This window comes from Malania oleifera, chromosome 10 (assembly GCF_029873635.1).
Source record: "Malania oleifera isolate guangnan ecotype guangnan chromosome 10, ASM2987363v1, whole genome shotgun sequence".
NCBI lineage: Eukaryota > Viridiplantae > Streptophyta > Magnoliopsida > Santalales > Ximeniaceae > Malania > Malania oleifera.
The window spans coordinates 34,863,619-34,882,092 of record NC_080426.1 but is presented as its reverse complement, the minus strand read 5'-3'; the positions used below and the strand labels follow the sequence as shown (position 1 = coordinate 34,882,092).

Sequence of the window (18,474 nt, the reverse complement as noted above, 5' to 3'; positions counted from 1 at the left end):
TACTAAAAACAGAAAACACTACATACATTATTATCAAATAACAACAACAACAATAGTTCATGATGCATTGACAGATTACGTCTCCATGGGATGCACAATATAGCTGCTTTGTCCCCCCCCACCCCTTTCTCAAACTCTACACATGTACATTTCCATCACTAGTCCCCAACAATTGGGCTCCCCAGCAAAGCATTTGACAAGTATAAGATTCATGCTGCGCATCGTCTCCCCCCTCCCCCATAAGATAAATAAATGCCTAATGACACAGCTGACTGCAACCTATACATATTCTGACTCAGGCTTTAAATCAGATAATAGGTGCAACAATTAACAAGCCACACTGCAGGATAAGAAATGTTTAACCGTGATCTGCTTCCACAGGTGCCCTATAATAAATAATGGTCTCGTTTGAACTTGAAGGATCAGCATGATGCTGCCCATAAAATGCATAAATACCAATTGAAATAATACTGAGGATTACAAATCTCACCCATGCTTCATAGTGCAACTGCAATAAGAACAACTGGGTTATTACTACTTGAGTTATTGATTACACTTTCTCATTGTAATTAAGCATTTGTTTCCTGGAAATGCACTTGAAATGCAAACCTGAGCAAATAAGAAGATATTAAAGAAGATGCAAATGGCTGGCAAAACGGGAACCCATGGACAAGAAAAACCAGGTGGGTTGACATAGACCTGCAGGAGTGGAAAGTGTTTCGAGAACAAAAAATCAGATTTGAAATTGGATAATTCAAACATGCAACTTATGCATCAGCTGTAAATGCAATTAGATGGATTATGGTAACACATGCAAAAGAACACAGCCTCCATTCTTCCACGAGTTATTGCATCACGACAAGAGGCAGATGGCTCTTCCACACATTAGACTAGAATCCAAAACACGGTAAAAACAACGACCCAATGACCTCCCCCTATGGTTTGCTCATTCATTTAAAAATACCCTCCCCATGGTGTTCAAGAAGAACATAGCTAAAAAGTGATGATCATCAGCAATACTTTAGTTCAGAGCAGCAATGTTTCTGATCTTTGAATTTCTTAATCAATACAGAAGCAAGTCTATTTACCTGTTAGGCTGTTTCTTGTTAAAAGGCCAGGTTGGGACAAAATCATGCTCCTGAATTTAGTCTTGTTAGTTCTGCTACTGTACTTGATGATGATCCATCACCTAGAACTAGCAAACCACAAGGGAGTTCATGGTTAATTTGAAAATTTTCAGGCAATGGACTGCCAATGCAAGAAAAGTTGTAGAAGTGTTTTCCTTATATCTATATTTTCGAATTCCATCTCAGAGAATTATCATGACACAACCAGGTTGTATCAGTTAACTGCAAATAACTGAAACCCCCACTTCAACCCTTACCTCCTTTTTCTACTTCTCCAAACAGTGACAAATTCACTTCCCTCTTAGATCGACATCCAACACCCAGTTCAAATAATAACTAAAGAACTTGTTTCCAAAGTGTACATCTGTTAGGTACAGTTCATTAATTTACATATGATGGGGAATGCAAACAAAGTAAAACACCATCATATGGAAACCAAAAATGTTAATGCGGTGTTGCCAATTCTTATTTTCAGCCGTGTCTTTATGACACATCTTGAATTCCCACTATGTTTAACAGTGTTCCATAAAGCAAATAGTTGAGCTAAGAGAAGATTGGCATGTGGCAATATTTTCATCATCAATTTATAGAGAAGAAAATAAGCAAGCAGCAATTCTTTATCCCCTCAACTCTGTATGGCCATTGATTGATCTCATAAGACAGGTGCTTAGAGAGAGCACCCTTAGTAGAAGAGCCTTCCAAGTGACTACATATGGCAGGAAACCAAGTGGTCACAAAAGGCAGGAAAAAAGTATCAGAACTCTCACTGCACAGAGAGTAGCCATGTGCAAACCACTAAGACCCAACACCATTGATGAAGTCTATATTTCATGTACATCTTCCTCAAAATTGCACTAGAAGAACCCACAATTACATACCTACAAGCGCATAAAATGAGGAGTCTATATGCTTATGTATGAAACCACATTCTTAAAACATAACCTTTGTTGGTTCTAATATTTGCCTATTAAAGCATTTAATACTGTGTGAATGCATGAATGCAGTACAAAATGTAAAGAAAAGATATCCTCTACATAGAAAAATAATACTCACTTGGCGGCAATAGAGAGCAGCAGAAGCAAGGATGGCTATAACTACAGCTATAAGCAGAAGAACAAACGAAGCATTGATGCGATAGAAAAGTCCGGCACTGAAACCACAACAGGCAATTATAATGAGGCAAATGACTCCTTCCCGCCAGGGTGAGGTCCACCTGGTAGAAACTTGACTTCCTGTCTTATCCTTCCATCGAAGGGTTACCACACAAGCTGACACAACAGAATAGCCTGTCTGAAACAAGCCAAAGGTTTCGTGAGTGTAAGCCAACCAATTTTATTTACAATCAAAATGCTCAAGACTATAAGAACTGCTTAGGAATTTAAGATTCACAGCATGCATCTCTGCTTTGCAATGGGCTGCTTAATAATTTCACAAGATGCATAATTGTTGTGGCTCATAACAAAATAAAAAGAAATTTTTTGCAACCTCAACTAATAATAAATCATATGCTGACATACCAATGAACCAACTGAGAGTATGTGTGACAGCACGTGGATATTAAATAGCCCAGCCAAGATGCTAGCAACAATACCAGCCCAGACCTGAGAATGAATAGGAGTGTGGCGTGTCGGGTGTACCCTAGCAAATATAGAAGGGAGTAAACCATCCCTTCCAAGCCCAAGATATAACCGTGACTGCTCAAAAGAAACATGTAATCATATTGCTAGCTCAAACATGAAATGAGGGAATACTGATTGGTAACTAGTCCATTGTCATTCACCTGAACATAAAGGCCAACCAGAAGGGTAGTTGTTAGTCCTGCAACAGAACCTATGCTGATTAAAACTGTAACGTATTTCAAGCCTTTGGATGTAAAAGCTTCAGCCAGAGGAGCTTCTTCCCCAAGGAACATATAAGGTACCATTCCAGTGATCACCAAGCAGACACTGACATATAATGCAACGCAAATAAGAAGACTTCCCAGGATGCCTATCGGTAAATCACGCTGAAATATCAAATTCAGAAGAGAGATATTGAGGAATGCAATAAAGTTACGTGACTTATTAAATGAAATATTTTAATTATCTGAGTTTACTACAGCAATTCAGTCTCAATATAACATACCTGCGGTCTTTTAGATTCTTCAGCTAAATTAGCAACAGCATCAAATCCAACATATGCAAAAAACACAACGGTTGCTCCAGTCAATATTGCTCCAAAACCATTTGGAGCAAAAGGAGTCCAATTTGAAACATCAACCTCGAAAGCACCAACAATAATGACAAAAATAACAATAATTACCTGCATCAAAGTTGGTTTCCATCAGCTAAATAGGTTCAATTCTCACTTTTTAGTCATTCTTGGGCAAGAAAGCGGTGAGAGCTTTTTCTACTCTGGAAAGTATTAGAGCTTATACATATTAGAAGAGGATTCTTGATCTAATATCTTTTTTTTTTTTTTTAGTTTGTCCAGATGGAGGGATATGAGAGAGTGCTTGAAGGAGAGGAAATGCTACTTCCTATTTTTTGAGTTTGGTGGCTTAAACCCTCAATTTTTGGTTTAGTTGGCAGCATTTGGTAGATGTTCAGGCTACCATAGACTATAATGGTTCTGTTTCACTATAAATCTAGCTTTTTTTCATTCTTGGGCTGCATCCTCTTGGTGCCTTTAGTCCTTTTTTTTCCTTGCCTATAATTATTTTTTTTTTCCTTTTGGGGTTGGGAGGAAGCAATTGCTTTACTCTCGTAGTACGAGAGGAGTAGACCTAAAGGCAAGGGACATCAACCTTTCAAAAAGTTTCATTCTTCATATTTAAGAACTTGTAAAATTAACAAATGTGCAAGGACACGCACAAATGTACACATGAATGTCAATTCTTAAAGCAATATGGAAGTAGAGAAATGCTACGCCATAATCCAAGAACAAGAAAACATATGTACTGAACCTTGAAAAGATATAGCACCAACAAGAAAATAACATTGCATAACATTACAGAACTATCATATACACCAAAAGAACCAATCAAAAGGTGTGCAATGGGAGAAGAAAATTAGAGAACATGTTTTGCAGGCACTGTTTGATTTGAACATGGAAAAAAGGAATCAAATAACCAACCTATTTTCCAGAGAAAACATTACATCAAACTACACAATAGCAACTCGCTTCATTGATGATCAAAACTGAGAAATGCCAGTTTTTGTTACCTTTTTTTTTTCATTTTCATTTAAAATCAACTATGGAGCATGTTTTGCATTTTTAAATTTTCCTAGTAAATTTTGCCCATTTTAATTCATTGTAAGGTTTCCAGCTCTACATCGTATTTTAGCACGGACTTGATTGAGATAACCTCAAAAGTTTTTTGTTCCTTTTATAAAAGTATGTAATCATCTTGTAAGCCTCATCATGCTTGCACCACATAAAAGTCACACTGTTTCCTTAAATTTCAGTATCATTTGCTAACAATCACATTAAAAGAGAAAGGATAACAACAGTACCTTTGTTACTGTCATAAATGAGTTTAAAGCAGAAGATTCTCCAACACCTCGACATAGAACAACTGTCAAGAGTACTAAGAGAATCGGAGCCAATATATTGATAGATAGAGCTCCTCCGAAAAATTCTTTGCCACCTTGTCCAATCCAGCTTGGAATGTTTTCCCTAAAAAAGGGAAAAAGCTCCAATACAGTAATCACATAGCTCGCTAAGCTTCGTGCTATACTGGCTGCCCCAATGTGATGGTCAAGCATCAGTTGTGCAAAAACAAGGAAAGCAGTGAGCTCATTGAAAGCTGTGTATGTGTACAAATATGCTCCCCCAACAACAGCAGGCAAACAAGAAGCTAGCTCAGCATAACAAAGTGCATTCAAAACACAAGAAGCTCCGGCGAGTATGAAACTAATTGTAACTCCTGCATTGAGATAGAAAATAATGATTAAACGACAACCATGTATTCAACCCAAACAATAAAGTTTCAATAGAAATATTGAAACATTTTCCTAATTCAGATCCTTTTTCTCCTTCTTTTTTTTCTCTCCTTCATTTTCTGGGCAGTAAGCTCCTGCTTCAAACACTTATGCTAGAATTTATTAAGTAATATAATAGTATAATTTTATAATAACTAAAAATAATAATATAATATAATAATATAATCGGCTCAATAACCGATTTTCAAATCATTATAATTTTGAAAAAGAAAAATGAAATATTTTACTTGAGTTTTGATTTAATATGTGCATTTATACTTTATTTGTATAAATTAATCACCCAAAATATATTGTTTCAGTTTGGGTAACCATCGGCTTCGGAACAAAAAATTGAAACTGAACCGATAAAGTAAAATAAGGAGCTTTTTATGGCCTCCAAAATCTCAATCCCAAATTGTGATGGTTCAAATTGAAAAATAAATTAAATTAAAAGAACCAATGAATACTTTTTGAAATAATTAAATAAATGATCTGATCATAATTCAAAACATGCCTTTATTGTATTCTTTTTTTCATACATCCTTGACTTATTTTAATTATAAGGGCTTGCCCAATTTAACATATTTATTTTAAAAGTATATAAAATTATTGTAGACATCAAAATCAAAGTTTGGGTTTATCCACATTCCTCAAATACTTCTTTAGTTAGAATAACAAAAGCAGAAGGGCTTTAGCAACTGAAAGTTAAAAAATTGCTTCCAAATGTTTAATGAAATATTTTCTAAAATATAAAACTTATATGGGTTTTTAAAGTCTTCCTGAAAATTATGGTGTAGTCCCAGGAAAGGGGGTCAATTGGGTTTAAAGAATTTCTTTTAATACTTTTCAAGAATCATTAACCTCTTTTAACTCTTTTAATGAATTCTTGACTCCTTGTTAATTTTTATTCAATATACAACAAAAGCTTATTTACTTGTTTAGCAAAAGCTTGTTTACTTGTTCAATCCACAAACCAACAACTAAAGTATTCAACACAACACAAGTAAATAAAACTTAAACAATCAACCAACCATTCAACAATCAAAGTGTTCAATCCACAAATACCCAATCATCCAATCAATTAACCAAACCAATTAACCACAATATATTTAAAATAGATATAAGATTCAGCTTTCAGCTTTTGCAGCCCTGTGTATTTGATTCAAGCCCTGTAGTAAATGTAATTTGTTTCTTCAATGCAAACCACAACTCAAATTCTCAACAATTCAGAATTTAAATAAACTCGTAGTTAATTTGTCTTTGGATGTTAACCAATCAACGTACTCCCTTTGAGGTTTCCGCAAAGTATTGATCAACCAACGTACTCCCTTTCGATTTCCACAATCCCAAAACCAAATTAAACTTAAGTTTACTTAATTTCCAAATTACGTAGTATATATGATTAGGAAATTAAATCATCCACGGAGTTTATATTTTTGCTGGAATTTAAAGAGAGTAAGGGAAAGAGAGTGACACCGGGTATTTTACGAGGTTCGGCTTATCCCCAACCTACGTCCTCACCTTTGGCAAACCACCAAAGGATTCACTAAACCAGTTCCTTTCCAGGCGGAACAAAACCATTACACAATTCTTCAGTAGGCTAGAGCACTACCTCTCCAAGTGATACCCCACACTCGGTCACTCCTTCAATAGGCTAGAGTTGCACCTCTCCAAGCGATACTCCACGCTTGGTCAACAATCCAAACACCTTGAATCGTCCAAGAAACAAGAGTTGCGTACAATAGTACTTTCACACAGCAGATTAGTACAATTTCAAAACTATATACTTCAAAGTAAATCAATATGAAATTGAAATTGAAGCTCAAGGAAGTTTATCACCGATTAATTCTTTCAATAATTGAAAGATTTAGATTTGAAGCACAAAATCAGTGATTGAAAGTCAGTAACACTCAATAGAATTCGTGCACAATATGGTAGCAAGAGACTCTCTGAATGATGAGAGCAATTGAGAGAGATTGAGAGTTGAATTGTATGCTTGGGTGTTTATTTAAAATCATTGATCTTGAGGCTATTTATAGACTTGATAAAATGTTGGAGTAGTGCCCAAGTTTTATTTATGTTTGAGCCCCAAGCAATCTGATTTAAAAAATCTTTCCGTTATAAAAATTTAAAATTTCCCGCGTGGTATTAGCCTGTCACCTTTTGGTCAGGCGTCTGTCACTAAATACACAATTTAATTTCAAAGTCAGTAGAGTGGCAGTCGCCTGACAGAACCCAGTCAGACTTCTCAGTTTGCCACGTCAAGCGCTTGTCAGGGTCTAGACAGTAGCCTGACGACCTTCTGTCTGTGCATTTTAAAAACATTTAAATTGTTAGCCTACTAAGGATTTCAGTCAGGCTACTGTCAAGTACAAGAATACTGTTTTCAAGATATTTTTGTAAGAACTATCTTTGCTTCTCAATTCTTGGAATTTTAATTTGTTTACTTAAAAAATATGTTCCAAGATTAATTTTTAGGTCTCTAGGTCTCTTACACCTAATGAGTTTCAACGAATTTCATATTTGAGTATACTTGAAGTACTTACAAAATATGTCCTATAGACTCATTCAACTCTTCATTTCTTGAACTCCTTGAAGTCTTCTTATATGAAGTTGTTGCTTGAGTTCTCTTAGTCCTGAGCTTTATTGTTCTTCAGGCTTTCATTCTTGATCACTTGAATTTGATGTAAGCTTTTGAAAACATTCCATGTGATCATTTTCTTGAAGCTTTATTAAATCATCCTTGAATCCATGCTTTAGGCTTCATATGATCATCCTCCTTGAAGTTTAAGTTTTTATGAATTCTTCTGAACACTTGACCTTGCTTTCTCATAGTTGAGTCCTAAAATGTCAAATATGTTAAGTTTCTCTTGTTTGTTAGCATCAAAACAGGATGTTAAGCCTTGTAAGGCCAACAATCTCCCCCTTTTTGATAATGACAAATAAAGAGCAAAAATTTGAGTGAGCCTTGAGAAGACTCCCCCTTACAATAAGCATCATCTTAACAAACTTAGCGAGTTCAAGATCAATTTCAAAAACTCTTTTACTATCATGGTCATCACATTATTCAAGCTCAAGATCATCATTCAAGTTCAAATACTTTTTCCCCTTTTGATACATATATCATGTTCAAATTTTTTATACCATACTCAATTTTTACTCAAAACTTCTCCCCCTTTTGACATCAATCAAAAAGAGTAGGATATAAAAAATGATTAAGTTCAAATAAAATCATATTTTGAACATATGAATATCAAACATGCATATCAAGCATATGTACACACTCAATTCATTATTTTTCAATATGGCATGTGTAGTGTGCTTCAATAATCAAATAGTCAAATATATTTCATATTTGTAATTCATATATGTGTCGTAACATCTTTATTAGCAGCATTATCTCTCTTTGAAAATTTCATTAATTCATGATATCAATTAAACTTTTGAATTTGTGATACCAATTAAAACATTAAAGAATAATACTAATTGAAAATTTATGGTACCAATTAAAAATAATTTAAAAATTAGGTAGAAACAAAACATAGTATAAGCAATAAGTCATATGACTCCCCCTGAATTTATTACATTCAAATTTGATATCAATTATGTTTTTAAATTTATCATCCCATGTTTCAAACATTAATTCATATCATGTATGTGCTCATGGGTACTAATATCAAATACCAATATCATATAAATGTCATAACATGCTCATGGATATAATTATGTTTGTCATGCTCAAATATTAATTGATATATTCATGGATACCAATATACTTTATAAATACCAATGCTAATGTCACATTATGCACTGCTCATGGATACTAAATTATTTAGATGCAAATTTTTCAATTTATCCATGTGATCCATCATTACCATCTATGGTTAATAATTAATTTCATATTCATATATCAATATCATATCAAAATTTATGCTTCTAAATCATGTTTAATAACTTCATGCTCAAATTTTCAATACATAGTGAGCCACAAATCATCAATCATTTTCATGTCTTGGGAGATTTCAAGATATACACATGTAGCATATAGCATATCAACATAACATTTAAGGATGGTGCATATCATGATCATGTGCATTGTACTACAATATTGCCCAATTTGTTCTCATTCTCAAATATCTTTTCTCAATTAAAAAACTCAAGCAATAAGCTCAGATTTTCTTTGATTTCATATGAGTTCCCAAACTTCATATATCTTAATACTTTCTAATTTAAGGCTCGTATGAATCATTTATTAATTAAAACCAACAATTTTCATTAGTTTCAATAAGATAAGCATTAATAAGCTTGAAAAGTTTTATCCTTATTCTTTATTTCAATTTTGTTCAATATCCTTGTATGATTTTCCATAGATTTGATATCAGTTGAAATTGAAGGATTTAGTCATAGTATTTCATCTTGGTACCCATACTTTCTTGAGTCTGGATTGTTTAGAAAATGATGTTTCTCTTACTTTCCATATTTGTTTAGTTTTCACACTCTTTCTCTTTAATGGACATTCAAACTTTATATATCCCTTCTTCTTACAAAGGCAGAATGTGGTGTGAGTGTAAGCATTTAAAGAGGTGCTAGCATAATCTTAAAAGGTTTTTGTAAAATATACCATGTAGAGATTTTTTTTTCTTTGTATTCTTAACCCCATTAAATCCTATGCCTTCTTTATTTAAGGACATTCTTTGTGAGCCAATCATTTTGTCAAAATTTTCTTTTCCTTTTGTGAAATTGTAAATGATTTTGGCTTGATCCTCAATTTTTCTCTTAAGATCATTGATTTTTGAATTTTGTATATTTTTACCCTTTTCTTGATTTTGAGATATTTTTCTGATTTTACTCTCTAATTTAGAAATATATTGATCTTTCTCATTTTAGATAAAAGTTTGGGATTTTAGATATTCTAGCTCTATTATCAACTTTTCATTCTTACTTTCTAATCTCTTGATGTTCAAATCCTTTTCTTTTACAGCAAGATTTTTAGCTTCTAACTCTTTTATCACAGCTTCATTCTTATTTTCTATTTTCTTGATTTTTGAATCTCTTTCTCTTTCAGCAAGTTTAAGGGATTCCAACTCCTTTATTGTACCTTCATTCTTGTTTTTCAATGATGTGTATCGTTTAGTCCTATTAACTAACATCTTATGCACCTTGAATAAATCATTTTGAAGTTCTTCATAAGATGGCATACACTCATCATTGAATTCTTCCGCTGAATTATCATAAGAACTATTTAAGGATTAGGATGAGGGGCTTTCCTCATCGTCCCAAACCATATAGCAAGCTACCTCTTGGTCACTTGATTCATTATCGAAACTACTTATACTCATATTGTCCCAACTAGTGGCTTTTATTGCCTTTTTCTTTTTCTTTTTAGAATCTTTCTTAAGTTTTAGACAATCCGGTTTTAGTTGTCCAACTTTCTTGCAATTATAGCATGTAGGTAGTTCTTTCTTTGTTTCTTTCTTCTTAGTTTCTTCCTCATCTAAACTTGAGTTTTGGATTTTTCTTTTGAATTTATTTTCCCTTCTTAGTATTCTTGCAAGTTTCTTGGATATGTAGGCTAATTCATCTTCATCCATCTTTTCTTCATCTTCATCACTAGAGTTTTCTTTTGATGTTTGAAAAGCAACAAATTCTTGGGCTTTAGATTTTCAACTTCTTTCATTCATTGTCATTTCATATGTGAGGAGAGAACCTATTAATTTATCTAGGGAAGTGTTTTTTCAAATTTCTTCCTTCAGTTATTGCTGTAGCTTTTGATTCCCATATAGGTGCTAGCTCTCTAAGAATTTTTCTAATCATTTCATAAGTGGTGTAGGTTTTTCCTAATACGTTGAGGGAGTTTATTATGTGAGTGAACTTAGTGTACATACTAGTGATGGATTCATCTAGGTTCATCTTAAAAGCTTCACACTCGCTAGTGAACATATCGATTCGATTGTCCCTTACATCAATAGTACCTTCATAGGTTACTTCTAATTTATTCCAAATTTCTTTTATTGATTTACATGTCATGACTCTATTGAATTCATTCACATCAAGGGCACAATACAATGCATTCATAGCACTTGAATTTACTTGTAACATCCTATGGTCATTGTCGGTCCATTCTTTTTCTTCTTTGGGTACTTCCTTGTCATCTACAAGTTTAGTAGGAATTAAGTCACCTTGTGTGACAACCTTCCAAGCTTTCCAATCCATAGTTTGAAGGTAAATTCTCATCCTTTGTTTCCAAGATGTATAGTTTAAACCACAAAAGATAGAAGACCTAGTTGAGGATTGACCCTCTCCAAAGGGAGCTACTCCTAAGTGTGTTGCCATCTAGATCTTTATGTAGCCACTTGTTAGGATTTGCTACAACCGTACTCTGATACCAATTGAAAACTAAGGTGTAGTCCCAAGAGGGGGGTGAATTGAGTTTTAAAAATTTTTTTTAATACTTTTCAAGAATCCTTAACCTTTTTTAATTCTTTTAATGAATTCTTGACTCCTTGTTGATTTATTCAATACACAACAAAAGCTTATTTACTTGTTTAGCAAAAGCTTATTTACTTGTTCAATCCACAAACCAACAACTAAAGCATTCAACACAACACAAGTAAATAAAACTTAAACAATCAACTAACCATTCAACAATCAAAGTGTTCAATCCACAAATACCCAATCATCCAATCAATCAACCAAACCAATTAACCACAATATATTTAAACAAGATATAAGATTCAGCTTTCAGCTTTTGCAGCCTTGTGTATTTGATTCGAGCCCTGTAGTGAATGTAATTTATTTCTTCAATGCAAACCACAACTCAAATTCCAAACAACTCGGAATTTAAATAAACTTTTAGTTAATTTGACTTTGGGTGTTAACCAATCAACATACTCCCTTTGAGGTTTCCGCAAAGTATTGATCAACCAATGTACTCCCTTTCAGTTTCCGCAATCCCAAAACCAAATTAAACTTAAGTTTACTTAATTTCCAAATTACGTAGTATATATGATTAAGAAATTCAATCATCCACGCAGTTTATATGTTTGCTAGAATTTAAAGAGAGTTAGGGAAAGAAAGTGACATAAGGTATTTTACGAGGTTCGGCTTATCCCCAGTCTACGTCCTCGCCTTTGGCAAACCACCAAAGGATTCACTAAACCAGTTCCTTTCCGGACGAAAAAACCGTTACACTCCTTTAGTAGGATAGAGCACTGCCTCTCCAAGTGATATCCTACACTCGGTCACTCCTTTAATAGGCTAGAGTTGCACCTCTCCAAACAATACCCCACGCTTGGTAAACGATCCAAACACCTTGAATCGTCCAAGAAACAAGAAACAAGAGCTACGTACAATAATTATAGTAACCCAGAGAATTATGGTATTTAAATAAAGAGGAAGAAAAGAAAATTAAAAGGGGGGCACAGTAGGTCCTCGTCAAGGGTGTGCTTCGTCGACGAGAAAATACCGAGAGGGATTTTTGAGTGATTCTGAATTTCGTCGATGAGGAGAGAGTTCGTCGACGAACTGTCTTCTTGACCTAGTCGACAAGGTGACGTGGCTCGTCGACGAAGGCCAGTGTATAAATAGGCCAAATCTTCATTTTTGGCTAAAAACTCACGCACAACTTTCATTTTCTCTCTCCTCTTCAGTTTCCCATCCTTCTCTCTTAGTTTCGCGGTCCGTTCTTCGCCAGATCGACAATTCGAAACCACCACGACACTCCTGGGAAAATTCTCTGCATATCTACTGGAGTGGATCGTCAGTGGGACGAGTTTGAAATTCATCCCAAACTCAGGGTAAGACTTTTATTCAGTATTTGGCCTTCCCTGTAGTTGTAGAAAATGTAGTACGCGTAGAAATACTGAATTTTTGTTCTGGAAAATGTTGTTTCCAGGGTGTTGAAGGGGGAACCTAGTAGGGTGTCGAATTGATTATTTTAGGGGCTTTTTCAGGAATCAAGTAAGGGGATAAATTAAGTTAGATGTTTTATGAAAATATTAGCATAATTTATAGCATTTGATTTCAGAGAAATGTATATATGTAAATATGTGTTATGTTGGAAAATACTGCTGAAACTGATGAGATATTTTGAATATATGTAAAACCCATTCTGTGTGGCATGAGTAGAATTAATGATAAATTGTTGTTTTCTGGGAATATGTTGATGGTTCGGATTTTTATAATGAAAAACCGGCGTACGGGTCGAGAATTTTATATGATTTGCCGGCGTACGGGCCGAGCTATGGATATGTTTTCCCGGCGTACAAACCGAACTATGGATATGATTTGTCGGCGTACGGGCCGAGCTATGGTAAAATATGAAATGTCGGCGTACGGTCCAATAATTTTCATGATGTATATAAATGCAAAATGATGTGATGGTTAACTTGGCAATTGCTAGTATGAAATATTCATGTATCACAGTTTGATTATACGTTATATGTTATCAAAACCTGGTTGGCTTGGTTTAGGCTAGCACTTGCACGATACCGCAGATATGTGTTCATGATCATCATGATATGGTGTTAACGCTGCTGTACGGAGTAGCATGAGGACGGATAGTCGATGTGGTTTTAAGAAGTGTGGATGCCCCTGGTGTACGGATCAGGTCTGGCAGACCCATCGGATTTACGAACTATACTTTTGACTTGACAGTGGTCAGCCAACCATTGTCAGGTCCCGTCTTCGGGCCACACAACCCAGTCATGTGGGGGTAATACATGACAAAAGCCAGCTAACCTACCAAGGTTGTTTTCGTATTATTATTATATGAGATGGATTATGTAAGAACCCGAACCATGATATATGAATTAATTACATAAAAGAAGGGTAAATTGGTAATTGAGCAGAGTTCGTCGACGAAGTCTGTGCTGCTCGTCAACGAAATTCAGAGGCTCGTCGACAAGGAGAAGCCGAGAGATTTCGGGAAACCAGGGATCTCAGGCTCGTCGATGAGGTCACTGTCTCGTCGACGAGGGCGGCAGAGTCAAGGGCTATAAATATCAGTTTCCTTTGCTTAATCACTAAGTTATCTCAAGAAAATCCTCTCTCTCTCTCTCTCTCTAGAACTTGAAGGGCAATTTCTCTCTAGATTTCTTCACTGTTCGTCGTCTGAATCGTAAATCCGACGTTACCGCGTAGATCAGAATAGGATTCCCGTCATGAATAGTGGATCAGAATCTCGTTTCGAGCGATTTCAGGCTTTGGTCCAAAATCGAGGTAAGGCTCGGTTTCCACTTCTGTTTCGAGACATGTGTAGTAGTACGAATTGTAAGGAAGTATTGTTCTGCGTTGTTTAGGTTTTGGTGTCTTGGTTCGTAGTTTTGGGAGCTGTAGAGTTCCTGGTTCGATTTCGAATTAAGGTAAGGGGATTCTGTTTATATCAGTTATTTTTGAAATCAGGATCAATAAACCTGTAGGTTACGATCGTATGTATGTTTTGACTACTTGGGGAAATTTATCGGGTAAAAATGCGGGATTTTCAGTTTCAGTTTCGGGAAAAACGTGATTTTCAGGTATCACCCCTACTTTATTTGGTAAACTGTATGTTGTGTTTAAACTGTATTATTGAGGTGATCGTATCTATATTTGTATAAAACTATATGCTTGAATTGGAAAACGATATGATTTACGATATACCAAATAAGTGTTATTGATTATTCATCAAGCTTGAAAAAGATATTAAGGTTTTTTGGGTCATTCGCTTCTTTTGGCTTGCTTGCCATCAACATTATCTACTAACTATGAAGGAATAAGTTTCTCCTTACTAATTCTGAATCAATGCACAATTTGGCTATTGACCTTCAAACTCAAGGTCACCTTTTAGTTTTGATTGCTCACGTCCAACAACATTGATCAACCTTATGTCTCTTCTCTTATCTATGAGCACTTGTCAAATTAGTATTTGTACTCTTTAAAGGCAAAAACACTAATCAAGTATTGGCTTGGCATAAGGGACCATATGTGCTTCTTTCCATTCAGTCGGCCCTAGACTTGTTATTGTTCCCCTTCTTGATTAACTTCCCACTCAATTTATACTCAAAAGTCTCAAACATATTTTCTCCTCCTTGCTTAATGATATTTTGATATCCCATGGATGTCCTAGCAGAACATGCCATGTGTCAATAGGAATTACATTGCACCAAATGGCATTTTCGTAGATTCTTCGAGTATACAATGAACAAGTAGACATTTTTTGTCACCGTCGCTTATACAGTTGACGATGATTTTTTTACCTCCAATTTCAAGAAATAAACTAAATCTGCAGCAGCAGAGTTTCTTGACTTCTAGAATCCATGATGGAAACACCTTCAAGTCCATGAATTTTACTAAAAACTTGAAAAAGTTTAGTTCACTGCTCAATAATTGGCTTATTCCCAATCATCTTGCTTTTTCCTACTAAGCCCATCACAAAAGCATAGTCAAAAAAAGGACTTTCTCAACGGCTTCAAATGCAATTATGTTATCCAAGCTGTGTATGTTCACTAAAAACAACCTATCTTCAAGATAATCACCTATCAGAGGCGGGTTCCAATCAAAAAATGACTGTTGAACTTTTTAGTCACTTGTAAATGGATGAGAACTAATCAAAAAATCATCTCAAAATTCTTCTCTTGGAGTCACAAAATATTTATGAATCATCAAGCACGTGTATTTTATTAATTCAACTTCTTCATTGCTCTCTTCGATGTAAGAAAGGCCAACTTCCACTTCTAATGCCAATTATAAGCATCGTTTAGCCTCCTTAAAAAACATTACACTACAACCTCATCTCAAATAGGAACCCCAGCCCATTGACATGTGTGGCCACAAGTTCTTCTTTGCTTTCTTGAACATCATTGAGTGCTAGTTGTAGAACTCCTTGGTGTAGTCTATCACAGATCTGTTTTTTTGGCAAAGATTGTTAAATTAAAAGAATATTTAAAGAGACGTCCATAGGAAGAAATTTAACCTAGAAAATAGATTTCATCTTCAGCTATCCCTTGTAGAGATGCATCTTTTGCACCTTGTCCCACCACACCATGGCATATGGCCACGCAACTTTGTTGCCATCAATTTTATCTGTTTAATATTTGGAATTTCTTTATAGTTAAAGAATTTCTCAATGACACAAAAGCATTCAAGAAATTCCTCGCCCTACAAAGGACCATGTAATTTTAGGTGATTGATTCTAACATCTGTTGAATCAAAATACCCCTTCACCAATGTCTCCTCGTGAACTCAACAATGGGCAAATGGATTCACATGCTCAGGCTCGAGGCTAAGTAACCATGGATTGAACGATGCTCAATATGAGTTCTTGACATTCAAGACGAATGGTAATTTGCTTGACTTGTCTCTGAAATGCTTGAATCTCATAATCTGCTATGGCACCCATCATAGGATTACCACATCAACCTCTACCTCTTCTTACTGCTATGTATGAAGATGGAGGAAGCTAGCCAAGAGCAAAACACTAGCTCTGATACCAAATAATGCAGGAGGGAAGAGGCAGAGGAAGAGGAGTACAGAGACGGAATGGAATAGAAGCTATGCTCTACGGTTTAATTCACAAAAAGGAAAGGAAATCAAAAAACACTACTTTCTTCTCACATATACCTCCCTTCCTTTTATAAGCTCTTAATGCATCAATATCACTACAATTACCCAAAATATAACAAAATTACTTTATTCTCTTCGTGGAAGCTTCAGAAACACAATTGGTTACCATTCTTAATTCCTTTTGTGAATTCTCAAGGCAGCAGTCCACTTAACCAAATTCACTATGTTTGTCTCATCTAATGTTTACAAAGCCTGACCAAGGACACACGGTGATTGGTGCCCCATTTCTCTGATTTGGGGAGATCAATGGGGGTCTTATTTGGAGACTAACACTATGGACACGAACTGTTTGGAGATGAAACTTGCCCACGGTTTGAAATGGAGGATCTAGTGAAGTATCCCGATCCGGAGATTAATCAAAGATGGCCTTTGAATGAGACCGCCTTTAGTCGTTTAAACAAGAGTCGTATCTGAATAAAATAGGATTTTCACTTTCAGTTTCTCTAAAAACCTAAATTCAAAAGTAACATTTGCCCTATGTTGGTCCCTGGGGAAAAAAGGCGAAGAAAATGAAAGCAAAAATAGAACTCCAAAGTCTACACAAAAACAGAAAAGTATGAAATTTTCAATTTTCAACTTTCAACTCCCTTTCCCGGGTGTGTAATTTTTTAAAATTTAGCATCATAATTGGAAAAGGGGAGGACTGACCGGGGCCGGCGTCGCGGGCGACGGTGCCACTGACGACGAAGATACCGGCGCCGATGGAGGAGCCGAGGCCGAGGAGGACTAGGTCGAGGAGGCCGAGTCGGCGGTCAAGGGCGTCGCCGGAGGGGGCGTTGGAAGCAGAGGAAGGCAATGCCTTCACTCTGAGAGCAGAGGTGAAGAAATCAGAAACCCAACGAGACCAAAAAGAAGAAGAAGGAGACGACATCGGCGACGGAGGAACCCGAGTAGAGTAGCTGCTCGTCTTCTCCGCTCCCATCTCTCTCTCTCTCTCTCTCTGTCTGCTATGAATCAGGGGAGAGAGAGAGAGAGTGAAGAATACCAACGGTCGGGGAGAGAGCGGACCGCAGCGGATTTTTGTTCCGATGCCGTCGACGTCTCCAAACTCCAAAGAATAATAATAATAATAATAATAATAATAATCAAATTATTGGAGAAATGCTAACGTCACTTTCCCCCATTGGTCCTCTTCATGAACGTAGCACACGTCATTGATTCTATTGGCAAAACGGACCAATCAATTATTACCCCATCAATCTTGAGTTTTTTCTCATTTTAACTTTTTTTAAAAAAAATATATATTAAATAATACCCCTTTATTGGATGTATTTCCCAAAATGACCATAATGTAATCTCGGTACTCCAAATAGCGAGATTTATTTTTCAAAGATGGGACTCGTGTTGATGCGTGGCAAATCTCGCTGAATGACCAACGAGATTTGCTTCGGATACTTAATGTCAGTACTCTCGACGTTCGACGCGTGGCAAATCTCGCTGATTCATCCAGTTAGATTTGTCTCGGATATTTAATACCCATTCACCCAACTATCAACCCGTGGCAAATCTTGCTAGATGAATCACCGAGATTTGCTTCAGCCATTACTTAGTCGTTCCTCCTTCCATTGTTTTCGCGAACAGTGGTACGCATCCTTTGCAGAAAGCATGGAGGAGCAAAGCTGCAGGTTACTGTTGGAGAGAGGTCGGACGTGTTGCGCATGTGACCGTTGAGGGTGTGTGTATATAAACTCGAGATGGGGTAAGACACATTCTGGATGTTTCTTTGTTTATAAATTTTGAAATTAATTTATTTGATCAAAAGTTTGTTTGATAATCGGAATTGA

General features: G+C 35.7%; 1 protein-coding gene across 3 annotated transcripts; it reads right to left on the bottom strand.

Annotated features, from left to right (window-relative positions):
• LOC131166890 (cationic amino acid transporter 9, chloroplastic-like) lies at window positions 1-17,751 on the bottom strand. Of its 3 annotated transcripts, none has more exons than XM_058125510.1 (8): window positions 17,339-17,751; window positions 4,622-5,034; window positions 3,252-3,428; window positions 2,908-3,132; window positions 2,645-2,821; window positions 2,181-2,417; window positions 610-699; window positions 1-508 (listed from the first exon to the last, which is right to left on the bottom strand). In XM_058125510.1, exons 1-8 carry the CDS (start codon window positions 17,610-17,612, stop codon window positions 359-361), a joined length of 1,743 nt encoding a protein of 580 aa, XP_057981493.1. In that variant the 5' UTR covers window positions 17,613-17,751; the 3' UTR covers window positions 1-358. The 3 variants fall into 3 exon arrangements, with proteins under 3 accessions (XP_057981493.1, XP_057981494.1, XP_057981495.1); XM_058125511.1 differs by having other exon boundaries at window positions 4,622-4,848; window positions 17,339-17,733; XM_058125512.1 differs by lacking the exons at window positions 1-508; window positions 610-699 and adding an exon at window positions 1,089-1,195 and having other exon boundaries at window positions 17,339-17,749.
• Window positions 17,752-18,474: the final 723 nt, after the last annotated feature.

Bases quoted from the DNA above. Each gene is read 5' to 3' on its own strand.
- LOC131166890 (XM_058125510.1), bottom strand. From the start codon at position 17,612: ATGGGAGCGGAGAAGACGAGCAGCTACTCTACTCGGGTTCCTCCGTCG. The intron at 5,035-17,338 runs GTCAGTCCTCCC...ATCTCAATGCAG, and splicing joins CGCCCGCGACGCCGGCCCCG to GAGTTACAATTAGTTTCATA. The intron at 2,418-2,644 runs GTATGTCAGCAT...GGCTTGTTTCAG, and splicing joins TACTCTCAGTTGGTTCATTG to ACAGGCTATTCTGTTGTGTC.